This window comes from Syngnathus scovelli, chromosome 2, assembly GCF_024217435.2.
Source record: "Syngnathus scovelli strain Florida chromosome 2, RoL_Ssco_1.2, whole genome shotgun sequence".
Classification (NCBI taxonomy): Eukaryota; Metazoa; Chordata; class Actinopteri; order Syngnathiformes; family Syngnathidae; genus Syngnathus; species Syngnathus scovelli.
This window is the reverse complement of record NC_090848.1, coordinates 4,824,375-4,848,614: the sequence shown is the minus strand read 5'-3', so window position 1 is coordinate 4,848,614 and position 24,240 is coordinate 4,824,375. Positions and strand designations below refer to the sequence as shown.

The following is a 24,240-nucleotide window of genomic DNA, read 5'->3' as shown; positions in this document are numbered from 1 at the left end:
ACCGGAAGGCACATTTGATCATATTTTAAAGTGTACAACAATGTGTTTCGGTGAAATCTAAACGACCTAGATTTAACGTATGTTTCAACACGCGTCCTCGAATGAATTAATCATACGAGCTTTTTTTCCTTCACCTCAGTTTGACTGGTTAAGCAGCTACAAAGGGCCACTGCTTGCTTGTGTGACTTTTATTTGCACTCTTAAACAGGCAGACATGTGCAGACACAGGCACCGAGTTTTTTTTTTTTGCAAGACAGCTAAGTGTAACCTAGCAACAATGTGTGTCGTCCAGTGACAAATCATCGCTTACATTCATTTGACTATCCTTTAAGAGCTTTCATTTGAATATCCTATGTTAATGTGAGATTAAGGAGAGAGTTTTGATATTTGAGAGGCTTTTGGCAATCCCCATTCATTGCATACCTACAATTAGAATTTCAAATGGGCTCAAAACTAGTTAGAGAACCCGGGGCATGGAGCTGTCATTCAGCCTTATATCTCTTGGTGTGTGGTGGCTTTGTTTAAATGAAGAAATTTCTTCAATTAAAACTAATCCCACTTCAATTAGTAACATTTTCATGGTGTGCTTTTGTAAAAATACACCAACGATCAAGACGTATGATTGACTCATTTGGAGTGAGCAGCTTTGTGAGCTGTAAACTGAAAATACATATGTGAGGCACTGGAAAATGTTATGCAAGACATTCTAAGATATGCATAGCAGGAGTCAGAATATACTGCACATTTTGAAAGCTTTGTGAATTTGGTCTTATTTGAAAATTTGGTTAAAATTAGAATCAAACAATTCTGCAAAAAATATGGAACCCTCGGTATATTAAAGCCGCCATTGTGTCTGTCTTGAGCATACTGTATTCCCCGGGAACAGCCCACCTGCTTCCCCTCAGCGTTTACATTTTATTGGTGCAAATAAAGATGTTCCGTCTGGGAGATGAGAGGCATGGTGAAACACTTATTGCAATGCAGCTTTATCCAACTGTTTTTTGAAGTCAAGTCATCCACAGAGGAAGCCCACCCCCCACCACCACCACACCCCTCATCCTGTCAGGCTATGAACAGTGGACTCCCAAGTGGCCGCCTATTTTACTGCTGGGACAGTTTCATTAGTGCCTCAGATGGCAGGTGCATGTCGTGATGGGCGTCGCATTTGATTAGCGCCGTACGAGAGTCTGACCTGTAGCAGGAAAAGGTTAGCTATGCTTGTCAAAAGGTATTAAGGCAGAGGGCCCTTGTCATACTGTAGCAGGGCCAGGGAGTGGGAGTGGAAGTGGAGATATGATGATGAATTAATCTGTATTTCGAACATAATTTAAAGAATAAAAAACAGTAAAATCAAAAAACAAACAATATATATCACTGTTTGAAAAGAAGTAGGAAGAAGCCTAAGCTTATGATGTCCTACCCCTATCCATCACTTAGTTCCAAGTGAGAACATTAAACTACAAGAGAAAACGACAAAAACAGTTTATAATCCCAACGTTTGACAGTATTCACTTTCATTTTCCTCTTTTTGGTAATTAGAAAATATCATTCCTTTATACATTTTCTTAAATAGAACTATGTTTCTGCTCTCCTTCATTTTATAGAAGATAGAAGAGCAGTAGACTTGAATTTAAAAAATACATTAAAAAAAACAACAGTGAGCTAAATTTAAAAAAAAAGACAAATGATCCACTGTTTGCTAGTGTTCTCGAAAGACGCAACAAAATCTATTTCTTTAGAGATCTGTTCTTTCATCTCACACAAACTGAAAAAAAGAGGACTCACAAAATGAATCAATTTATCAATGCAGAAAGTGCAATGAATTTTTAAAAACAACTAACTGCAGAATTTTCCGACTCATGTTCTTTTAACGAGTGTGCCGAGAGGCAGTTTTAGCTTTCAGTGAGACTGAGAAAAGTATAAAAGATGCCCTCCTGAATGTTTGCAGTGCCTCTCTTTGTTGCCTTCCAAATAGGAGCTCCTCCGAGCTCGTCTGGCAATCGCCATCGCGTACTTTCATGTTTGCTTACCTCCAAGATCCAGACAGCAAAGAAAACGTTCCACCTTGAGCTTCTCCTCGCCTTCCTCTTCCGAGTGTGTGTTGTGTCTAAATCAGTGTCGAGAAGTATAGAGGTCAACCGGTGGCATCAGACAACTTCTAATTAGTCTCCTCCTTCACAAAGATACTGAAGACCGATGAAACTTTTGTTACCTCACATTCTGTCCTCTCATTTTTGCTCTCAGTGTTTATGTGTCATAACTTTTACCCGTCTATGCAGATTAATGCCTCTTTGCTGTGTCAACCACACATTTATGATTGGAGTCCTCAAATAAAGGGATAAAAGAACTTTGCTGTCAGTGTTTGAAATAAAGCCCCCCTTGCTTCAATCTCGAATAAGCCTGTCGTCCGCTATTAATATGATAATTTTGATATTGTCGCTCATGACAGCCGTAGCCGTAATGACATAATTACAGTGTTGTTCATTTCTTATCACAACGGAAGCCCCTAATTAAGGGACCAGGGATTGGCTAATGGGCTTGGCCCAAGATGGGTGGCATGGAATGAAATATTTGTCTGCTTCAGTGTTGGTTTGTCCAAATATGAACTCGGACTGGGGTCGCTTTTTGACACCACATTAAAAGCTTTACAATGTACCGTCATCAATTTGTCTAAATACATTTTCACCAGGATGCTACGATTGCCCAAAAAAAAAGAAGAAGGAAATTTTCAAGCATTGAAACGCCCAAATGAAGCTCAAATATAAACACAGCAATTCCAAGACTAACCTAGTTTCTGTTAACTTAACCACAAAAGCGGCAGCACAGAGCTTGGTATTGATTAGCCGTGCATTGAAAGGAACCAATTAAGTAATTCTCAAGATGCACCAATTAGCATCACGTGGTCTAATGCCAATTGACAAACATTGGCGAGGACTTTGCGGACACACTCGTGAGTTGAATGATAGCAACACTTTGCATATCGATACTGGCACAGAGAAGTGTATGAGTCAGCCATCTCTCCTTGCTCTCCAAAGAGCTTCATTAAATCACAAGAGGGTCACCATTTTTACCACGTACTAAACTGCCATTTTTAAATGAGTTTCTAAGGTTGTCCTCACTCACACACATGCACACCAACGCACACAGTCAGCCATGAAGAGAGTTAAAGGTGAAGGCTGTGTACTTCCTTAGTGAACCTCTCTACCTGCTACCTAACTGTGCTGTCAAAGTCAATACCTCCAGCAGGTCAGAGCATTCCAGCTACAAGAAGGACTTCCAAATTGTTGTGTTACAACTCCATTGGGTGGAGTGAACTCTTTTTTTCACCTCAATATTCCCTTTTTGTGAATGCTATCTATCTGCCTATCAATCACGATGGACTCCTTACCAGCCAAAAGATGATGCTGAGTGTATCATGTTCCTCCTAGCTTTTCATTTCCCTGCTTTAGTCTGAGCAGACTTTCAATGTGCTTGGATCCATATGTGCTGTTTGACTCCAAACACTGCCAGTTCATATCACTAATGCACTTATGCATCTCACTACAGTGATCAGCGGTCCCAGGGGATGCGGCGGGAGTACCCTCAGGCCCGGGCAGCTCCAGGATATGAGGAGCTGGACGCAGCGCGACGTAGAGTGCTGGAGAACGATCCACACCGGGTGAGTGGGACTTTACCTGAGGTGAAGGAATAGAAATGAGACCTCTAGATGTGAAATGTTGAAATAGTTTTGGTGATCAAAATCCACATGAAGTAAAAAAACTGCTTAACAAGCTGCTCCTCCGACCCCCGTGTTCCCCACTTAAGCTATTTTCAGCTCACGCGTTAACATTTGCAGGTGGCATATGGCTTCCAGGCAGCACCTGTTCTTCTCTTCATTCCATTTATGGTGACATTTCATCCGTACTTCATTAAGCTGTACCATGACAAGAACAGTATTAAAAAAAAAAAAAAAATCATCATTATTATTATTGTTGATGTCACGATCCATCAGTGCTCTGTAATGGCTTCTCCTGACCAGTCCACTCAGTTGTCTTGTGTCTGAGTCTTCATCGATTTGAAGAAAATGCAGACTTCTCTAACGCTCCACGGAAATCAATAGACACTTATCAGGCATTTTTGAATGGGATTTTTTCAAATGGTAATTCCCCAAATCCTGAAAGTCGTGCTATACTTTGACCTGACCACAGTGAATCAGAGTTGGTTTCATATTTCACAAGGCTCCAAGGCACAACCAGTGGCATGGATGGTTGGAATTATGGGATGGATTTACTGCCTAACTTCAACCTGCCTCCTGCTGTGGCTTTTTCCTTTCTTCAAAGTCATCTCTGTTGACTGAGCAGTGAAGCTGTATACGCTGATCGTCATTAGCCACTCGTAGTCTCACAACACAGCTGCTTTCTTTGTGGCCTGAGGCCTGTGTTGCTCATTACACGTCCCCGTACGCCCTGCGTCGCTCCCTTCTATTGCCCGCCACTCTCTTGTTATCCAAACGTTGATACAATTAAAGCGCAGCCGGCGTGGGTGTACCCTCTGATCGTTTTTTTTTTTTTTTTTTAACCCCATAAAAGGCAGCTTTGCCAGTCGTAAGTATTAAAAGTTATGTTTGTCCCCTAATGAAACTCCCAATCACATACGCACACATCGTGAGAACGGGAAATTCAAAACAATAAAACGTTCTGGAAGTAACACAGGAAAAGATGAATCTAAAATAGGAAAGGATGAATTGTTATTTTGAGTGAGACAATGGAGAATATTTACAAATAAAGGAAGTGTGTTACCACCCGTTGATGCTTTTCAAAGCATTTTTTTGGATTGAGATTAGCAATTTCTAGCGGTGCTTTGAAAATAGCTAAAGAAATGCTAAATTAATGCTAAGAATAAATCCTAAAACAAAATGCAGGCATATGCCGGGGTATATTTAGGTGTATAATTATTTTTTACGTATCGTTATTATAGTGACCACAATGATCAGAGCTGTTATTGTCCCAATATTGGTAAAAATTAAAACAGTAGGAATATATAAATCAATATTCTGTTCACTGTCAATACTTTTGCAACACTCAAAATACACCCACACTTCAAGTCTTCCTTGCAGGGCAAAAAAAAAAAAAAAAATCTTTCAGTTGTCACTTTGGAAGATTCCATTTTATAACGCGATACATAAATGCATCTTCTGCTCGCCGTGCTCTTCTTCTTCTCCCATGTTCATCCAACCTGTTTGCAGTAGTGACTTGACTATTTTTTGTAGAGTTTCTTGCCTTCAAATTGACATGTAATATCCCCATTTTTTGGTGAATTCCTCTTCATGCATGAGAGCAGTATCTACAGTACTTGAGTGTGGCATTCACTTGTATCTACCGACCTTGCACGATCAACCCTTGAGCCGCCAAGCTGCTTTTTTATGCGCTCATATTTCTCTAGCCTTGGCTGGTTAAAAGGTTTTTTTTCACAAGCTTCTCAGCTCAAGGACAGGAGTACCTCTCTCACTCTTTTTTTATTTTCATACACTTTTGAAAGCAAAGGTGAGTGTGTCTCTCGTTGCTCATTTGAGCTGGTTGATCCCGAGTACAACACTGACATAAACTAAAGAGTCTGGTTACAGTATCTATTCATGTCCTCTGTTTATTCCTTCACTAGTCTGCATGTGCAGAAGGTGTGCGGTGAGCCTCAACTGAGTGTATTTGACCCTGGCTTTTAAAAGTGTGTGTGCATGAGTGTGTGTAGATCAGTGTGGGTCCATAAATCTAAAAGTAGTCCTCTTCATTCCTCCGCATACTTGTTCTTTCTATCTGTGCCCATCTAATTTGCCCCTTTCTCCCATGTTCCCTGTGTCTGTGAATAGGTCACACTTCTAATTATGACAATCTCTCCCCATCATCTATATCTTTATGGAAATGTATGTCTGTCTTCACTGGTAGAAATGTCAATTAAGTTGCAAAGAACATGACATATTTCATTTTTGCCTGAACTCAGTATGCTAAATTTGACCTTGCCTCAGTAGTTCCTTAAGATTAACAACTTCCCTAAAAAGAAATAAAGATATTATTTAGGGCCAACTGACTTGATCACTTTTAACCCCTTCAGGTATGGTGAAATGTTTGCCTTTTTTGTAGACTGAATGTACGTGAAAAATGAGTACAGCTGAGTAACCTAACCTAAGGGTAAGATGCTCTATAAAAACTTTGGTAAAACATAGAGACCAATTTATTTAACCTTTATTTAACCAGGAAAGTCCCATTGACATTAAAAACCTCGTTTACAAGGGAGTCCTGTGTAATCACTGAAGCACAGCTAAGCGAAATTGCCAGTGTAAAAAAGTTGCGACTTGAAGATGCGCATTTCACAAGTACGTGTATCGGACCTTGTTGCATTATAATCGCAACTTTAAAAAAACACAAACAAAAGTACATCCCATCCATCCATCCATCCATCTTCTTCCGCTTATCCGGGGTCGGGTCGCGGGGGCAACAGCTTCAGGAGGGACTCCCAGACTTCCCTCTCCCCAGCCACTTCATCCAGCTCATCCCGGGGGATCCCAAGGCGTTCCCAGGCCAGCTGAGAGACATAGTCTCTCCAGCGCGTCCTGGGTCGTCCCCGGGGTCTCCTACCGGTGGGACATGCCCGGAACACCTCCCCAGGGAGGCGTCCAGGAGGCATCCTGATAAGATGCCCGAGCCACCTCATCTGGCTCCTCTCAACGTGGAGGAGTAGCGACTCTACTCCGAGTCTCTCCCGGATGACCGAGCTTCTCACCCTATCTCTAAGGGAGAGCCCGGACATCCTGCGGAGAAAACTCATTTCGGCCGCTTGTATCCGAGATCTCGTTCTTTCGGTCACGACCCATAGCTCGTGACCATAGGTGAGGGTAGGAGCGTAAATCGACCGGTAAATTGAGAGCTTTGCCTTTTGGCTCAGCTCTCTCTTCACCACAACGGACCGGTACAGGGTCCGCATTACTGCCGACGCTGCACCGATCCGCCTGTCGATCTCACGCTCCATCCTCCCCTCACTCGTGAACAAGACTCCAAGATACTTGAACTCCTCCACTTGGGGCAGGATCTCATCCCCGATCCGGAGAGGGCATTCCACCCTTTTCCGATCGAGGACCATGGACTCGGATTTGGAGGTGCTGACCCTCATCCCGACCGCTTCGCACTCGGCTGCGAACCGTTCCAGCGAGAGCTGGAGATCACGGCCTGAAGAAGCCAACAGCACCACGTCATCTGCAAAAAGCAGAGACGCGATGCTGAGGTCCCCAAACCGGACCCCCTCAACGCCTCGGCTGCGCCTAGAAATTCTGTCCATAAAAATTATGAACAGAATCGGTGACAAAGGGCAGCCTTGGCGGAGTCCAACCCTCACTGGGAACGAATCCGACTTACTGCCGGAAATGCGGACCAGACTCTGGCATCGGTGATACAGGGACCGAACCGCCCTTATCAGTTGGCTCGGCACCCCGTACCCCCGAAGCACCCTCCACAGAACCTCCCGAGGGACACGGTCGAACGCCTTCTCCAAGTCCACAAAACACATGTGGACTGGTTGGGCAAACTCCCATGCACCCTCGAGGATCCTGCCGAGGGTGTAGAGCTGGTCCACTGTTCCACGGCCAGGACGAAAGCCACACTGCTCCTCCTGAATCCGAGGTTCGACCTCCCGACGGACCCTCCTCTCCAGCACCCCTGAATAGACCTTACCAGGGAGGCTGAGGAGTGTGATTCCCCTGTAATTGGAACACACCCTCCGGTCCCCCTTCTTAAAGAGGGGAACCACCACCCCAGTCTGCCAATCCAGAGGCACTGTCCCCGATGTCCACGCAACGTTGTAGAGGCGTGTCAGCCATGACAGCCCCACAACATCCAGAGCCTTTAAGAACTCTGGGCGGATCTCATCCACCCCCGGGGCCTTGCCACCGAGGAGTTTTTTAACTACCTCAGTGACTTCGACCCCAGAGATTGGAGAATCCGCCTCAGAGTCTCTAGGCCCTGCTTCCTCAATGGAAGGCGTGTAGGTGGAATTGAGGAGGTCTTCGAAGTATTCTCCCCACCGACTCACGACGTCCCGAGTCGAGGTCAGCAGCACGCCATCCCCACTGTAAACAGTGTTGACGTTGCACTGCTTCCCCCTCCTGAGACGCCGGATGGTGGACCAGAATTTCCTCAAAGCCGTCCGAAAGTCATTCTCCATGGCCTCACCGAACTCCTCCCACGCCCGGGTTTTTGCCTCAGCAACCGCCGAAGCCGCGTTCCGCTTGGCCATCCGGTACCTGTCAGCTGCCTCCGGAGTCCCGCAGGCCAAAACGGCCCGATAGGACTCCTTCTTCAGCTTGACGGCTTCCCTTACCGCCGGTGTCCACCAGCGGGTTCGGGGGTTGCCGCCACGACAGGCACCAACGACCTTACGGCCACAGCTCCGGTCGGCCGCCTCAACAATGGAGGCGCGGAACATGGTCCACTCAGACTCAATGTCCCCCGCCTCCCCCGGGACGTGGGAAAAGCTCTGCCGGAGGTGGGAGTTGAAGCTCTTCCTGACAGGAGATTCTGCCAGACGTTCCCAGCAGACCCTCACAGAGCGTTTGGGTCTGCCAGGTCGGACCGGCATCTTCCCCCACCATCGGAGCCAACCCACCACCAGGTGGTGATCAGTTGACAGCTCCGCCCCTCTCTTCACCCGAGTGTCCAAAACATGCGGCCGCAAATCCGATGACACGACTACAAAGTCGATCATCGAACTGCGGCCTAGGGTGTCCTGGTGCCAAGTGCACACATGGACACCCTTATGTTTGAACATGGTGTTCATTATTGAAAATCCGTGTCGAGCACAGAAGTCCAACAATAGAACACCGCTCGGGTTCAGATCAGGGGGGCCGTTCCTCCCAATCACGCCCTTCCAGGTCTCACTGTCATTGCCCACGTGAGCATTGAAGTCACCCAGTAGAACGATAGAGTCCCCAGAAGGAGCGCTCTCCAGCACTTCCTCCAGGGACCCCAAGAAGGGTGGGTACTCTGAGATGCTGTTTGGTGCATAGACACAAACAACAGTCAGGACCCGTCCCCCCACCCGAAGGCGGAGGGAGGCTACCCTCTCGTTCACCGGGGTGAACCCCAATGTGCAGGCGCCCAGCCGGGGGGCAATAAGTATACCCACACCTGCTCGACGCCTCTCACCGTGGGCAACTCCAGAGTGGAAGAGAGTCCAGCCCCTCTCGAGAGGGCTTGTACCGGAACCCAAACTGTGTGTGGAGGCTAGTCCGACTATATCTAGTCGGAATCTTTCTGCCTCGCACACCAGCTCGGGCTCCTTTCCAGCCAGAGAGGTGACATTCCATGTCCCAAGAGCCAGCTTCTGCAGCCGGGGATCAGACCGCCAAGGTCCCCGCCTTTGGCTGCCGCCCAGCTCACATTGCACCCGACCCCTTCGGCCCCTCCCACAGGTGGTGAGCCCATGGGAAGGGGGACCCACATTTCCATTTCGGGCTATGCCCGGCCGGGCCCCATGGGCGAAGGCCCGGCCACCAGACGCTCGCCTTCGAGCCCCGCCTCCAGGCCTGGCTCCAGAGGGAGGCCCCGGTGACCCGCGTCCGGGCGAGGGAAAACTAAGTCCATTTATGTTACTCATCATAAGGGGCTTGTGAGCCGTGCTTTGTCTGGCCCCTCACCTAGGACCCGTTTGCCATGGGTGACCCTACCAGGGGCATGAAGCCCCCGACAACATGGCTCCTAGGATCATAGGGGCACGCAAACCCCTCCACCACGATAAGGTGACGACTCGCGGAGGGGCAGGGAGGGGACATCCCATCCCAAGAAAATATTTTTTATAATACGCAGTACAGTACAGTTTGTGAATACAAGTTATAAAATCAAATAAATAAAAAAGATTTGAACAAGTAATAAGAAGTAAAGTTGAGTCAGAAATGCAACTAATTTAGCGCAATAAATTTAATCAATCATAATCTCTGTTGTTTTATTTACCTTTTCAATGTGTAAACACGATGGTTATTGTTGGGGGAAATAATCACTTATCCCTAAAATAAATTCCAGGACCTGACTTTTTGACTTGCTTGAAATTTAGTGGTGACTCGACTTGTCCCCCCCCCCCCCCCCCCCCCCCCACAGTAACTGCTTGAGACTTGCTTGTGACTTGAGTATAGGTGACTTACTCCCACCTCTGCTCGACCTGACCAATTTTGCTGACTGTGACTTAACAAAACAAAAAAGATGTCTACTCTGCTGTCAGAAATGTTTGATGATCGCAATGCATGCATCACCATCTACCAATTTTTCATTGCGTGATGAACAGCAGTACCGGCAGTACATTTGACACTGTAATAAAATGCCAAGAACTCGTACTTACAGGGCGTCACGTGCTCGCCCGTCGTTACCACATATCCTGATTTGAGCATCTGTTTTTTCGCATTCCCTTTTAATGTTGTGTGTGGTACGGGCATCCATCACCTTGATGATATTTTAATGTCGCATCCTTGGGCTGTCTCTGCTTCTCCCGCCACCACCCACCGCCCCCTTCCTTCCTCACGCACTCTTCCCCCAACCCTACCTCTCTCCCTCCTTCATTTTGGTCATGACTTCATAAATAAACCCCCACATCATTAAGTAAACGCACACCCGCCTGTCATGGTGAGCGATGGCTTACGTTTTGTTCGCAGATGCAAGCGCACATTCAGGGTGCGGCTGATCTGCGCATGGTGCTTCATGCCCGCAGGCAAAGCCCCTCATAGTTTTTGTCTGTAACGAATACACTAGAGACATCAGAAAAATATTATCTCTGTTACTGTCACCTGCTATCACCAAATCCCTGCTCAGCACCCCTTCCAACGCAGCAACAGCTTGTTTCTTTGGTGGGATTCATCAGCTCCCACCCACTGTGTCCAAACAACCAGCTACTTTGTCCTGAAAAGTAGCAAAGCTTGTGTTGTGAGCATCTTAGGCCGAGGAGAAGTCTAGATGATGTGCGGGCCAGCAGTTCCCCACTGTGCAAGCCTGCTGTTGGAAGGTTTTGTGGCCCACTGAAAAGCTGCTCCTGCAGACAAAAGAGCAGGAGGAGGCAGAAATAGGAAGCTAAAACTGAATATGGGGAGCAAGATGAGGGGAAAACAAGGGAAGTTGAGAAGATGACAGAGCAACAGAGAAAAGTCACAAAAAAATCAGAAGAAAATGAAGCCTAGAGGGGAATATGGAAAGATGACAGCATCTAACGGGAGCTGGATTGTCATGAGGAGGCAGAAGGGACCAGACAGAGGCAATGACGGAGGCATTGACAGAAAGTACAACAGGGCAGGAAGAGACAATTGATGGTTTCTGATGTCAGAATGATGTTTTAAAGTAGGAGAATTCCCCTATCAAGCTTGTTCTACAAAAATAGCATCGAAGCACAACTGACATTAACTCTAAATGCGTTGTCAAATGCCAGACAAAGGCTCGACTTAAGTGAGCTGAGACACAATCTAGAACATAAAAGAATTCTATCCTGATTCTTTCTGGGTCAAAGAGAATAAATTAAAAAGAACATCCAAGCTAGTGTTTTCTGGCATAAATAAATAAATCTGAATCAGTTCAATGAGATTCAAATCTGATCCTGATTAACCTTGTTTGGTTTTGCATCTTGAAATGCCTCGCAAACCTTTTACAAATCCCGTACAATTTAGAATAAATTTTTGTGACATACACTAACACTAACAATAAATGCAGTGGTGGTAGGACTCGTAGTGCCTTTTTTTATGTATAGCATATAATTTTATGCATCGAAATATAAAGTGCAATACTAATCCATGCAGATCCAGATGTCTTAACGTGACGGGTTTAGAATTCAACACAGGAGCAGTTAACACTTACCATGGGGCTTATTGAAAAAATCTTTAAGCGTAAACACAACTTTTTTTTGAATTAAGGAGAAACTAAGAATAGATGAGAATGTTACGCTCTTGGCATCAGGAGAATCTGCAAATAAGCCGCATTGTTGGTCAAAGCGTAACGGTTAAAGTTGGGGTTGCAGCTTTCCAAGCACATTTGAGTATAAAACGAATTCGTGGCCGACTCCAACAAACCACATCGTTTTTACCATGTGATATTCCGCAAACACGCGCCGTAATCATACACTGACGGGCAACACCCATGCACACACAACCTCACCATCTGTGTCACCTCAACTTTGGCCACAGTTGAAAGTGCAAAAGCAGGAAACATTCAGACTGAAAGCTTCTGTGCACACACCCATGTACAAATGGACTAGCTCATAATAGGCTAACTAAAGAGATGCATTGGACCTTGGACCTCCCCTGAGATCACAAAACATACCGTGGCCTTTTACTGTCACTCTCACCCCTTTACACGTGTAACCGGGCGCACCGCTCAAAGCCAGGACTAATTAAAGGACAGCTTGCTCTCTAAACCGGACGATTGCACTATTTTGGCCCGTATAATTACACGCACACACCACACCACATGTTTTTTTTTTTCTTCTACCATAAACCCAGAATAACCTTGAACAAGTTAGCAGGACCAGATGCTGAAGAACAGGCCACGTTCACTTTCTTCAGCACCGGCTCCCAGACAGAAAAAAGAAGTTGAACTCTAGTGTGAGGTTTCCTTACCCACTGTGCGAGCATGAGTTTTCTCATTTTAAAACAAAGTCACCATCAGTCATTCCATCCACGGATTCCTCTCGGCTGTCATTTGTGCGGAACTTCCCTCGGGCTCGGCACGTACTCCCTTCTGCTTGCTTTTATTTTAAGTCCCTTTATTCCGATGCTGCTCAGGTACCTTTCGCTTTCCCTACACGGTCCGACAAATATCATAACTGGCCCAAGGCAAAGAGCTGTGTGCAATATGCGTCCGATTCAAGAGGTTCTAGCTGGGCTTGAGCCACAGTTGATGGCCTTTTTTGTTCCATTTAGCCATTTAGAGGGAATGTTGTGATACAGTAATATACCGTATCTTCCGCACTATAAGGCGCACCTCCAATTTTCTCAAAAGCCGACAGTGCGCCTTATAATCAGGTGCGCCTTATATATGGACCAACATTGAACCACTACAGCAGGTGTGTCCAAAGTCCAGTCCGCGGGCCAAATGTATATATTTTATATACGGTCAAAGTTTTAAAATGTGCCATTCATTGAAGGTGCGCCTTATAGTGCAGAAAATACGGTACCTTTTTTCTGAAATACATCCAGACGGCAATTGCGATGATGCATAAACATTGTTAAATGTGAAGATAATTAGCAACAAACATGAAGTTGATGCACATGACTAGTTTATGCGGACGGAAATTGGCCCTAATGCAAAAAATGTGCAGATGATCCACTTTCTTGTTTACACGGTTGCTTTGCTGTGGATTTGATCGGAAATCTGTTTTAGTACTTATGGGAGGATGTGGTCATCACAACCTTGAGTTGGAGCTCAGAGTAATACATTTACTCAAACTTACCCGAGTAAAGAAACACCTCAGGGCCACTGCTATGGCCACACGCATGCACATGCTAATATGGTAACATTTTACACATGCACATGCTAATATGTCAACATTTTGTGTGCCGGAGGGCTACAGCCATAATTTCCTGTTTCTGTTGTTTCGTCATAGTCTAGGTGAGTGAGCATCTGCTCAATAGTGGGGGGAAAAGTGCCACTTAGCAAAGCAAGGCTTGTGGAACAAGCTACTGCATGATGATAGTCTATACATGCAAGACACATGCTTAATTAGCATCTACGATGGTGAGAGGAAGCTGAGGAAAGAGAACGAAAAAAGGCGATACTTTGCAGGATCCTTATTATGCTATTTGAAAAGCGACGGCTGAGGAAAGCTGCTTGGAGAAAACCAATCTGTGTGACTCTGGCAGAAAAAAAGCTTGGGCTGGCTTTCTGTCGAAGCATTTGGACTCTTATTGTAGATGTGAGCATCACAACATTGCATCAAAGTCCCGTAGTGCTCCAAGAAATTCATTTCCTGAGCTCCAGCAATACTTGGTGATGAATGTGACAGCTGTGCCGCCCGTGTGTGTGTGTGTGTGTGCCCTCAGTCTCATCTGGCACCGTCAAAGCAAAGCTCTCTAATTTGGGGAAAATGGAGAAGACTTAGTCTGTGCTCACACCTGCGTGAAGCTGGTCCCCCACCCCATGCCAAATTTAAGGGAAGTAGTCTGTTTCATTTGCGCTTCATTTGTCCTGGTTTGGTTTCCTGCTACGTTTTTTTAGAGAGATTATTTTAGAAGACGGAGATTGTTGTCTGATTCGCTGGTTGAAATCTGCTTGGAAGATTCTGCTTTGTAAGACCTCCAAATTTTTACACCACATATCTATTTGCAGTTTAATTTTTTTCCCACTTCAATCTTGGAGCAATATGCCAGGATGACCTTGACTTGTTTCTGTCACTAAAACTGGCTGTCAAGTTTGGATGAATGAGAATGTGTCTGAAAAGCATCTTGTGTTGGTTTATGTATTTTATTTTAAACGGGCTAATTCCTTCAGGCTATTATGGTAATATAATCAACAAACAAAAGACTTTTTTTTTCTCAATTTAGCTAAACACACTTCTCTCTCTGTGGAAAGTTCTCTCCCGAATATCCGTACTCTTTACTATCCAAGTCTCCTTTTTTTCCTCTTCATGATTCTCATTAATATTCTTATAATAATCACAATATACCGCAGCTCCAGCGGCCATGGCAATTTGCTTCACAATCGTGACATTATTTGATGTTCAGTCATGATGTCTCGTTTGCTATATGTGCCCCAGAGAGTTGCTGACTGTAATTGGTTCGCGGTTATTCAGTTCAATCACATTTGCTCGATTCTCTTACTTTGCGGTGGGTGAAAGAAAATAAGAAATAAGAAAATACTGAGCCAAGATCGTCATTTCTTTGTTTATGATGCATTATATTTAGAAATGTATGGTATATTCAGCACAGCTTCTTTACTTTGCAGTAAAAGAAAATCACGGAAAGTGAGTCCCTCCTCTTTTTGAGTTGGTGCTGTATAACTCTTCAAAATCTGGTTTCTTTGAAGGTCTCATATATTAGCATTGTTCTCACTGCCCTCGTAAACCTTCCCTCATGGTTTATTACTTTTATGTGACACTGAGACCACGGGAGGAAAAAAAAAAAAAAACATCTTAAGGTGAGTGCAAGCTGAATCGCCCGCCTGTCCAACAACTGCATACAATGTCTGTAATCATGACCAGCAAGAGGAGGTGGAAAACGTGTGGCTGGTCTTTTACGAGTTGGCGTGAAAACGCAAATATGCGCCAAAATTGCATTTGTAGTTTGACTGTATGCGCCCGCAAATGGTTTTAATCAGTGGGTGGTAGGTTTTGTGCCCCCTCCACCCTACTCTGTTGTTTTTCATAAGGCCAGTGTTGTTTGCAGAAAACACACACGCACATGTTCATCATGAGGGCGCAGTGCTCGCTTGTGGTTCCATGTGTTTGTCTTACCACATGTGGAGCATTCCAATCTTTGCTACTTTGTTGTTTGATACCAGAGAGCACATGCAAATCTTTTTCAAAATGTATCGATGATGTGAATAAAATGCTAAGATCGAGAGATTTTTTAATGTCTTCCAAAAGGAATCACATCGTTGGGTGTTGGGCTAAATAATGAACCATAAGACACTTAAATTGCCGTATTTTCCGCACTATAAGGCGCACCTAAAAACCTCCAATTTTCTCAAAAGCCGACAATGCGCCTTATAATCAGGTGCGCCTTATATATGGACCAATATTGAGCCACTACAGCAGGCGTGTCCAAAGTCCGGCCCGTAGGCCAAATGTATATAACTTATATATGGACGAAGTTTTAAAATGGGCCATTCATTGAAGGTGCGCCTTATAATCCGGTGCACCTTATATATGGACAAGTTTTAAAACGGGCCATTCATTGAAGGTGCGCCTTATAATCCGGTGCGCCTTATAGTGCGGAAAATACGGTAAATATGAAATATTATTTGATGCCTGAGCCTATCCCAGTTGACATTTCACGGCAGTTTTGTATGTTATTTACTCCATTAAGTAGGAGACTGACCAGTTTTTGAGTATCATCTTTCTCTTGCAGGTGGCACCAAGAGGTGATGAATCACGACCTTCGCACCTGTACGAAGAATTGGACCGGCCGCACGCCACACACACTAGGTAAGAGCTAGTATTTCTTCATCAATGCAAGACGAGAAGACAGGATTATGCCGATCTTTGTGGCCCCCCCTCACCCCTCCTCCCGAACGCACGCACACATGCACACAGACGTACGCGGCCCAGGCTAATCCTCTTTGGAGCTCATAATTAAATCTGGAGTGTTTGCCTTGGGAGTGTCTACTCATCCCAGGAATAGGACTGATCAGGTCTCCAGAGAGCAGGAAGCTTGCGCGTAGAACCAGCCCGAGGACGCTCAGCACTTGTCAGGCACGCGCAGCCTCTCGTGTGGCTTCACTGCCGCAGCGTTCACTCCTTGTGTTTGTTTAGCTGCTCTCCTGTCAAATTAGGAACGTAAACACGCGTGGCTCATCAGTTCTCTGTAGACGCTTTCACATTAGCGCCACGCAGCAGAGGGACGTAAGGATGCAAGGTGAATGTAGAGAGGACCTCGGTAGGAAGATGAGGAGAGAGAAAAGTCATTTCACGGCTTATTGGGCCGCCTGATATAACGGAAAGCAGGCAGCCAACCAAGAGGGCACATCACTGAACAGAAGAACGAGTCAGAATTCAAACGAGACCTGATGACATTGGATAGTTAAGACCCAACTTTTTTTTTTTTTAATTAAACTATGTGGACTGACTTCAAGTTAGGATTCTAATCTGTACTGCGACCCAACTGACATATTATACATATTTAATATTTTGATTTGGATGACCAAAAATATATATATTTGATGACATAACTTTGCACATCTGCCACACTAATGGGAAGTGGCTTCCTTACTCTTTACAAAAATATACACGTTAGATTCAGTGACGAAACTAAATTGTCTATAGGTGTAAATACGGGTCACAAATGTTATTTTTTGTGACCTGCGACAGGCTGGTGACAAAGAGGGAAATTCAAGCCATATTTGAGTCTTTTAGCTGTTCACCCGCACTTTGAATTATTTGAATCCTTTCACCTGCTGCTTATCATCCACGTGGAGTATTAATTTGCCTCAAGAAGTTCGATAAAAGGCAAGAGAAAGAGAACTGTGAAGAAGTGTGACGCTAAACATGACCGCAAGAGGAGCAGAAAATATCTTCTAAGTGTTGTTTTGCTTTGTTTCTTCATCGTGGTGATAAAAAAAGGAGGTGGAGGAGGAGGAAAGCTCGCAAATACAGCAGTGAATAGAATATGTCTGTAACAGCGGAGGTTGAACTAAATCCCCTCGGGTGCCGCCGTTATTGAAAGCTATTTCCTCGCAAAATGAGCCGGGCTTTGCCATTGGCCTGTCTCTCATTAGCATCCATTTGGGCTGCCTTTGTGTCGAGCTGGCCGGGGGAGAGAATGTGTGGGGGGTGAACATGAGTGCGTTTGGGAGTGTTTGGATAATTTACTAGCAAAGCACCTCACAGATGGGATCACATGGAGAGAGGGAATGGCTTGAAACAGAGGCAAAGTACAGTGAGTCTGTCCATGCAAATTCATCTCTGCAAAGGAAAGCACAACTGGGAGCTGTGATGCCTCATTTCGAAATCTACCAATTTTCTGTCATGTTTCTCCGGTGTCAGATGTCATAATGTCAAATCCAAGTTCAGCCTGCACTCAAAAGAAGAGGAGTTTGTGCACGGCAGTCCAGTGAACAGGAATTTAAGTGTGTTCAGGGAATGGTGGCACGGAGAACCTCGCCCCAGGGAAGATTAGAGTGTTACTAAGCTTCCTGGCTGCCTCGCCGTTAGCTGAAGGGTACATACCCAGCCGGACGCTGCAAGCCGACATATGGACAACATTAAAATCATTAGCAATTCAAAGCAGCGGGTCAGGGGCGCAGTGACCCAGCCCCAGGTTATCCAATCACAGCCCCTCCCTTGAACCATTGCCTGCAGGTGATTGGATTAGGGCTTGGCCAGGCCGATGGAGCCTTCTGTCAAATTAGGTAAGTTGACAATGGTCGCGGTACTAAATTGGTTGAACTTTAAAAAATTGCAGTATTGCTAAATCACCGTTTTAACAGTTCTTTTAACAGTCTTTGAGAAATTACATTTATTTTGGGTTTATTTAAGCTATATATTATCGTTATTTTGTATTTTCTACCTCTGTTCTTTTTTCTAACTAACAATAAAACGAATATCTTTCTCTAAATAGGCCAGCCATGTTGCTGTACAACCTTATATATTTATTTATTGTTTTTATAATGCTATATTGATGCGTAGGATCGGTGTTTGTGAAATAGTGGCGGTGACTCCCGTCGTCCTGGCCCGCCCCTCGCAGGCTTAGGAGCTTGCAAAGTCAGCGGCTTTGAAGGCTCCAAGGAGTGAGGTTTTAATAACGTACACTCAGGTAATGCAAGCAGGCCTCATTTACAGCTCAATTGCCATGAACGTAGCAGGCTCACAGCAGCTGAGTATTTCATTTTAGGCATGACTAATCAATTTACACTCAATGGAATCGTTGCACTAACTTTTCTTGGTCTGAATGAGAGACTGAGGAGGGACGGGGAGAAGACGTGGCAATGTCAGGTTGTCACCAGTGCAATCAACCGTTAAAATGTCACAAGCAATCTTAAACATAAAAACGTGTAACTCACTTAAAATATGGAGCTCACCGTCAGAAGTGCTTTATGCAGTCTAACATGTTCCAGTCTTGCTGATCCACGCAAGTTTTGGACAACACTAAATAATTGATTGTCACGTTTAATATAATATTAGTGTGTTCAATAACATTAGCAGTATAATAATGTTCGAATAGTGTTTTGAATTTTACATTCCATTACAAGTTCATTTATTTAAAGAGTTCCTTCGTTGTGACACACCAAAAAGCATTTTTATTCTTTTTTTTTTATTTTTTTTTTACTAGGTTTTATTTCACTTTTTGTTATAATTTGGAAAGGCAAATTGAACAAGTTTACAATGTGGTCACAACAAGCATTTTAAGGCATCCATATCTGACACCCAAAATTGGATGTTAACATTTCAGTACTTTATTTTTTTCATTCTACCACTACCAATTTGACTTTTATTTTACTTGACTGCACAGTGCTTAGTGCACAGATACCAATTTGACACAATGGAGGCGACTACGATATTCAACAACCTCTTGCAGACAAAGGGGTGAGTGCATATTTTATTTATTCAGAGGACTGCAGAAAGGTTTTATTCAAAGCTACATCTTTTTGACCTGCTTCTGAACAAAGCCACGGAATTTAGGTTTCATTTCAATTCATATTTGGATCAAACTAAACATAAGCACACTAGAGACGGGGGAAAAAATCTATATTGCAATATACTTTTTGCCCCTCTGTTGGAATAACTAACGATACGCATAATAGATTCACCCCATTGTCACGGTCGGTACTTAATCTCTCTTGTTCTGTTTGTAGGGTCCCTAATCCTGCAAATATTAGTAAAGTAGGCAGAAGCCGTGGCTGGCGAAAAAGAGCGAATGCAAAGACCCACCTGCAGAGTTTAACTCAAAAGTGTGGAGACTCTTTGGCTATTAGAAGACATGACGGAAAAACAGGAGATAAAAACTATACAATCTGCAAGAACTGTTTTCTAAAATGTAACAGCAACACTAAAAATCTACAAAGTCACTTCATTAGCTTTCACGATGAACTGCACAAAGGCAAACAAGTCACCTGATAATCACTACTGCGAAGTTTTCCTTTGGGTCACCAAGAATAAAAACATTTGTTGCATAATTTTGGTGCATTGCGGCAAAATATTTTAAAGAAATATGTTTCCAATTGCATGATATTAGAATAACGTGATGCCTCTCAGTCTACAAAGAATAAACTCTCGACTGTCCGGTCACAAACAATACAATCATCGGAATGATAAGCCGCAAACATGTCACTGCCGATAACTTTTAGATCCACGAAATAGGTAAATTTCCCAATCGTGTGATTATATTTTTATAATGGATTTCTTTGGAATTCTCATGTCTCATGAAAACCCTACGATTTAGAAATTAGGACCAACCTCAGACTTAATCGAATTGCACCACTTTGGTGCTTGGGCACATTATTCCAGGTGTCAGAAGCCTAGACAAGAACATTGCCGCATCTTGAAAGAACATAAAAAAGGCGTGTAAAGGATCGACTTAAGCAAAAACGGTTCATAATGAAAAAATGTGCAGGGATTATGGACTTTGAGTTCCCATGCTGTGCCATAACTCTTTCTTATTGACTGACCATTTCGAAGGTGTTCCGAGACAGCCATGTTTGTCCAGCTAACCGCATTTCAGCTCACGGGGTCGGTGGTAGGAAATGAAAAGTCTTTTGCTGGCTTTGAGACGCCTGTGGTGCTACCTGTTTACAATAATACTACCATTCCATAAATCCTCCCACCCGCATTTGTATGTCTCCTCTGTTTATGTCTGCCTTTCTGCATCCCTTTTTCCGCAAGTCCTATCTGAGCTAGGGAAAATAAAATCATGGCACTGGAAAGAAGTCAAAAGGTAAACCCCCGACATTCCTTTTTAGCCTAAATAGAAGCAAGTAGAATAGCGTGTAGGCATGTGGCGAACTTAATATGAACCGTCAAGCTTCGAGGAAATTCGACACGAGCTGCTACAGCAACTGAGCCTTTCTGCGTTTATGGACAGAGAAGTCCATCTGTTTCTGTCATTAACAGCAATGTAACAGATTTTTTTCTGTTGCACAATCACTCTCCTTTGTCCCGAGTACGACCTCTGACTACCTTTGTTGGCCGCCGTAATGGCTTCTGTGGCGCTCAGCCTTGTTGGTGTCGTTGGTGCTTGTGTAATTCAACTGAACTTCATTGTGTGCTTTCAAGGTTTGTTATGTATGTGGAGTCTGAAGAAGAACTCAATTTGGGGTAATAAATCTGATGAATGGAAGCATGAACTCATTCCAGAGGCAACCATACCAGTGGAAGTGTCTAGTTGATGTCAAAATGTAACATATTGCCCTTAAATTGTTCCCTTCACTTGACTTGCCGGTTCGTGGTGTTCACATATGCATCTATAATGCATCCACATGTTCTCTTTATCTCTGACATTCATTAATTAAACATGCAAATCCCATGTTGTCGAGAAACATGGACGCGTGTATTGGCAGTCACCTTGGTGAGTATGTTCATATGTTTCATTATGTTTACATGTGCGTAAATTCGTTCCAATTCGTTCCTCCCACATGAAAAACGTACGTCAGACTTTGTGCATAGAGTGAATAATTGCCTGTCTCTTGATGTTTGTCTAGTCATTTACTGCTAACCCCTTGCACTGGATAAGCACACATCAAAAAGGAAGGATGGGTGAAGCCAAGAACTTAACGGACTGGCATAAGAGTTCACTAAGAGGTCCTCAACAGAATAAGTTTGCATGTAGTACTTGTTGATTAAATATGTAGTGAAATAAATTCCAAATGAATAAATGCAATATAGATACTTTGATCTACTGATAGACTGGATTCACAGCTGAGAGTCTAAATAGTCCCATGAGAGTCGACTAAAGATGGCCTCGAACAGCTGCGGAGTGACCTGGTGGTTAGCACATCCATCTCACAGTTGGGAGCTTCTGGGTTTGAAGCTCTTTTCAGATTGTTTTACTGAGGGTTTTTCCAGGGTTGCATGTGGTGACTCCTTTGTGATTTTTGTTATTAGTGTTTTTTATTTTTCATTTGTTTGCACATTTATCATTATCTAATGAACAGTAACCGCACACATAATGCAATTTCTAAATGATCATGAGTAAGGGGGAAAAATGAAAAGTACTTGCCTTCCTCACCCTTGTTAAATTATGAATTAACTGTGATTAACTACACTTTTTTGTGAAATTGAGTGCAATTTCACTAGCTCCACCCGGGCATGATTACCAGCAGATTTGTTGAATCAAGAAATCACTTCAATTGTACATGTCAGACAAAGTTAAAAAAAAAAAACAAAAGCAGCAAAATCACTCAAGGAAACAAATTATCCTGCAAATAAATTCAGAGGAACCGAAATCTATATCGATCATTTTCAAGGGCCCCTTCGGAAAGTCTAACGCCTAACTTTTATGGTGCCTTTCCTGATCTTTTGTTACGACGAAATTCTTTAGTTCTCTGTAATATTTTTTTTCTGTACTTTTTCTCTCTCCAGGTTTAATCCTGCAGACTTTCTGCTTAAAGTGTTGCATGCACTATAAAAAAAATATATCAATTTCACTCAATAGTTTTTAGGTGTATATGAACTGACTGATTTTGGAAAAAAAAAAGCAGTGACTCATATTTGAGTCCTCTTCATAACTATTGTCATTTGAGCCAATCTAAACCGTATATCCTTGTGGAAACATCTTGACATTGCTTGATTTGAGCCTCAGCAGCACGTTCAGTGTCTGTGACTCGGCCTCTGCCGAGAGACAAAGCGGCGCTGTTCATTGTCGGGACCACCTGTGTGTACCGACCGCTCTGTATGGGTGGTCAAAACACACACCCACATGCTCCAGCTCACCGCAGTCCAGGAATATCCTGATGGAAAGGCTCGACTCGCCCTAAATCGCCGTCTAATCTGTGGTGAGTGAAGCATTCTAATTGGCCAGTCAACAGGTGCTGAGCCAGACTCGGTCGGGACTGCACAGCGGAGACACTTTGGTATGATGGCAAAACAAGGAGAGGCTTCAACTGGGAGGCAATTAGCTTTCGCTAAAGCCCAGTCAGCTTTGTGTGACTCAGCACATATTTTCACTTATGTGAAAAGTGACCACACTATCGAGACAGTTTGGCCATTTTACGCCAGCATCACTTTGTGTATCACATAAGTGCTTGAAAGCAACTCTGACTTTTCCCTCTTGACTTCTATGATCAAAAAGCAGGGCGTGGGTGAGTGAGTGTGAACAGGTTCGGGGTCGTTTCTGCAAACTGGTTCAGCCCAGCTTCAGAGGTTCTTATTTATTTATCTTTACAACGTCTTGCAAACAGATACTGGTGGGGCATGTTTGGACAACAAGCCAAGCGAGCTTGCGCAACATAAAACGTTTCCACCCCATGTTGGACAACTCAAAGTTTTTGCAAGCATTCGTAGAATTAATGATTCCAGTCAGCACTTTACAAATGAGATCAAAATAAGTACCCTATCACATTTTTCCTTTCAGGAGGGACCCATATGATTACCCGACGCACTCTAGATCTGCACACAGGGACTACCCCGATCGCTACCGTGACAAAAGTCCATCCGTCCATCAGGCGGCATCCCACAATCAACGTCATCACACCTCATCTCCCCATGCTGGACAGCACTACCGCACGGCCTCGGGGCAGGACGTTCTCCCCTCCCCCAGTACTGGCCGCAGAGGACACCACTATGAGGTAATAGGACATGGAGCAGACGGCTACCGGCAGGCCAGCCCGGATCGCTATGGCTACAGAGACGATCCGAGACAGCCTGATCCGAGACGGAAGAACCCCATGATAGGTGCTGTTTAATTTCAAATTTCTATGATTATCCTGAGATTTCTTTCAAAAGCAGGCTGTGCTGTATATTTACAAGCATGTGGATGTATTTAAAATCTTTTAATATTATAAAATCTAGGGTATTTAAATGAATTGCATATAGAACAAACTTTTTCGTGCTGCATTTCGAATCAATGTTTATTTCCTGACAAAGGATGTAAAATGAGGACACCTTGACACACTGGAATTGCAGGATGTGAGAATTACAATACAGGAAAAGGAAATGATATCCTTGCAAGTTTATATTTTTCCCAGACAGCATTTAAAGCAGCAATTATATTTGCAAATGAAAGGACTGTTTCTAACAACAATTTGTGGTGTTTATAATAAAATGTTAAACGTTTGATCCAATTCAGACTACTATAAACGACTTTACACACTGTGCCGCTATTGGTTAATTCAACACATTAATTTTTATACAAACATTTTACGTCAATAAATGTGGAATTTATTTCGCTGTGGTTGATTTATTCACACGCATGAATATGTCAAATGTTCATTCTAAGACAACATCATTAGTCATCACTTTATAATAGCCTAATTTCCCAGCACATCATCTCCCATAAATGAGCTCTGTGAGATGACTGATAGAAGTAGCCAGTGTTCTGATAAGGACCAAATCAGCAGTAGCAATTAGATCTCCTCCAGGATGATGATTATGGCCCAATTTGCT

The 24,240-nt window shown here is 43.8% G+C and overlaps 1 protein-coding gene across 2 annotated transcripts in view; it reads left to right on the top strand.

Annotated features, from left to right (window-relative positions):
* LOC125988534 (partitioning defective 3 homolog B) overlaps window positions 1-24,018 on the top strand; it is an 85,599-nt gene extending 61,581 nt beyond the window's left edge. For both annotated transcript variants that reach the window (XM_049753842.2, XM_049753841.2), the window contains 3 exons: window positions 3,547-3,658; window positions 16,055-16,131; window positions 23,210-24,018. In XM_049753842.2, the coding sequence (XP_049609799.1) occupies window positions 3,547-3,658; window positions 16,055-16,131; window positions 23,210-23,540 (520 nt within the window). In that variant the 3' untranslated portion in view covers window positions 23,541-24,018. The remainder of the gene's footprint in view (window positions 1-3,546; window positions 3,659-16,054; window positions 16,132-23,209) is intronic.
* Window positions 24,019-24,240: the final 222 nt, after the last annotated feature.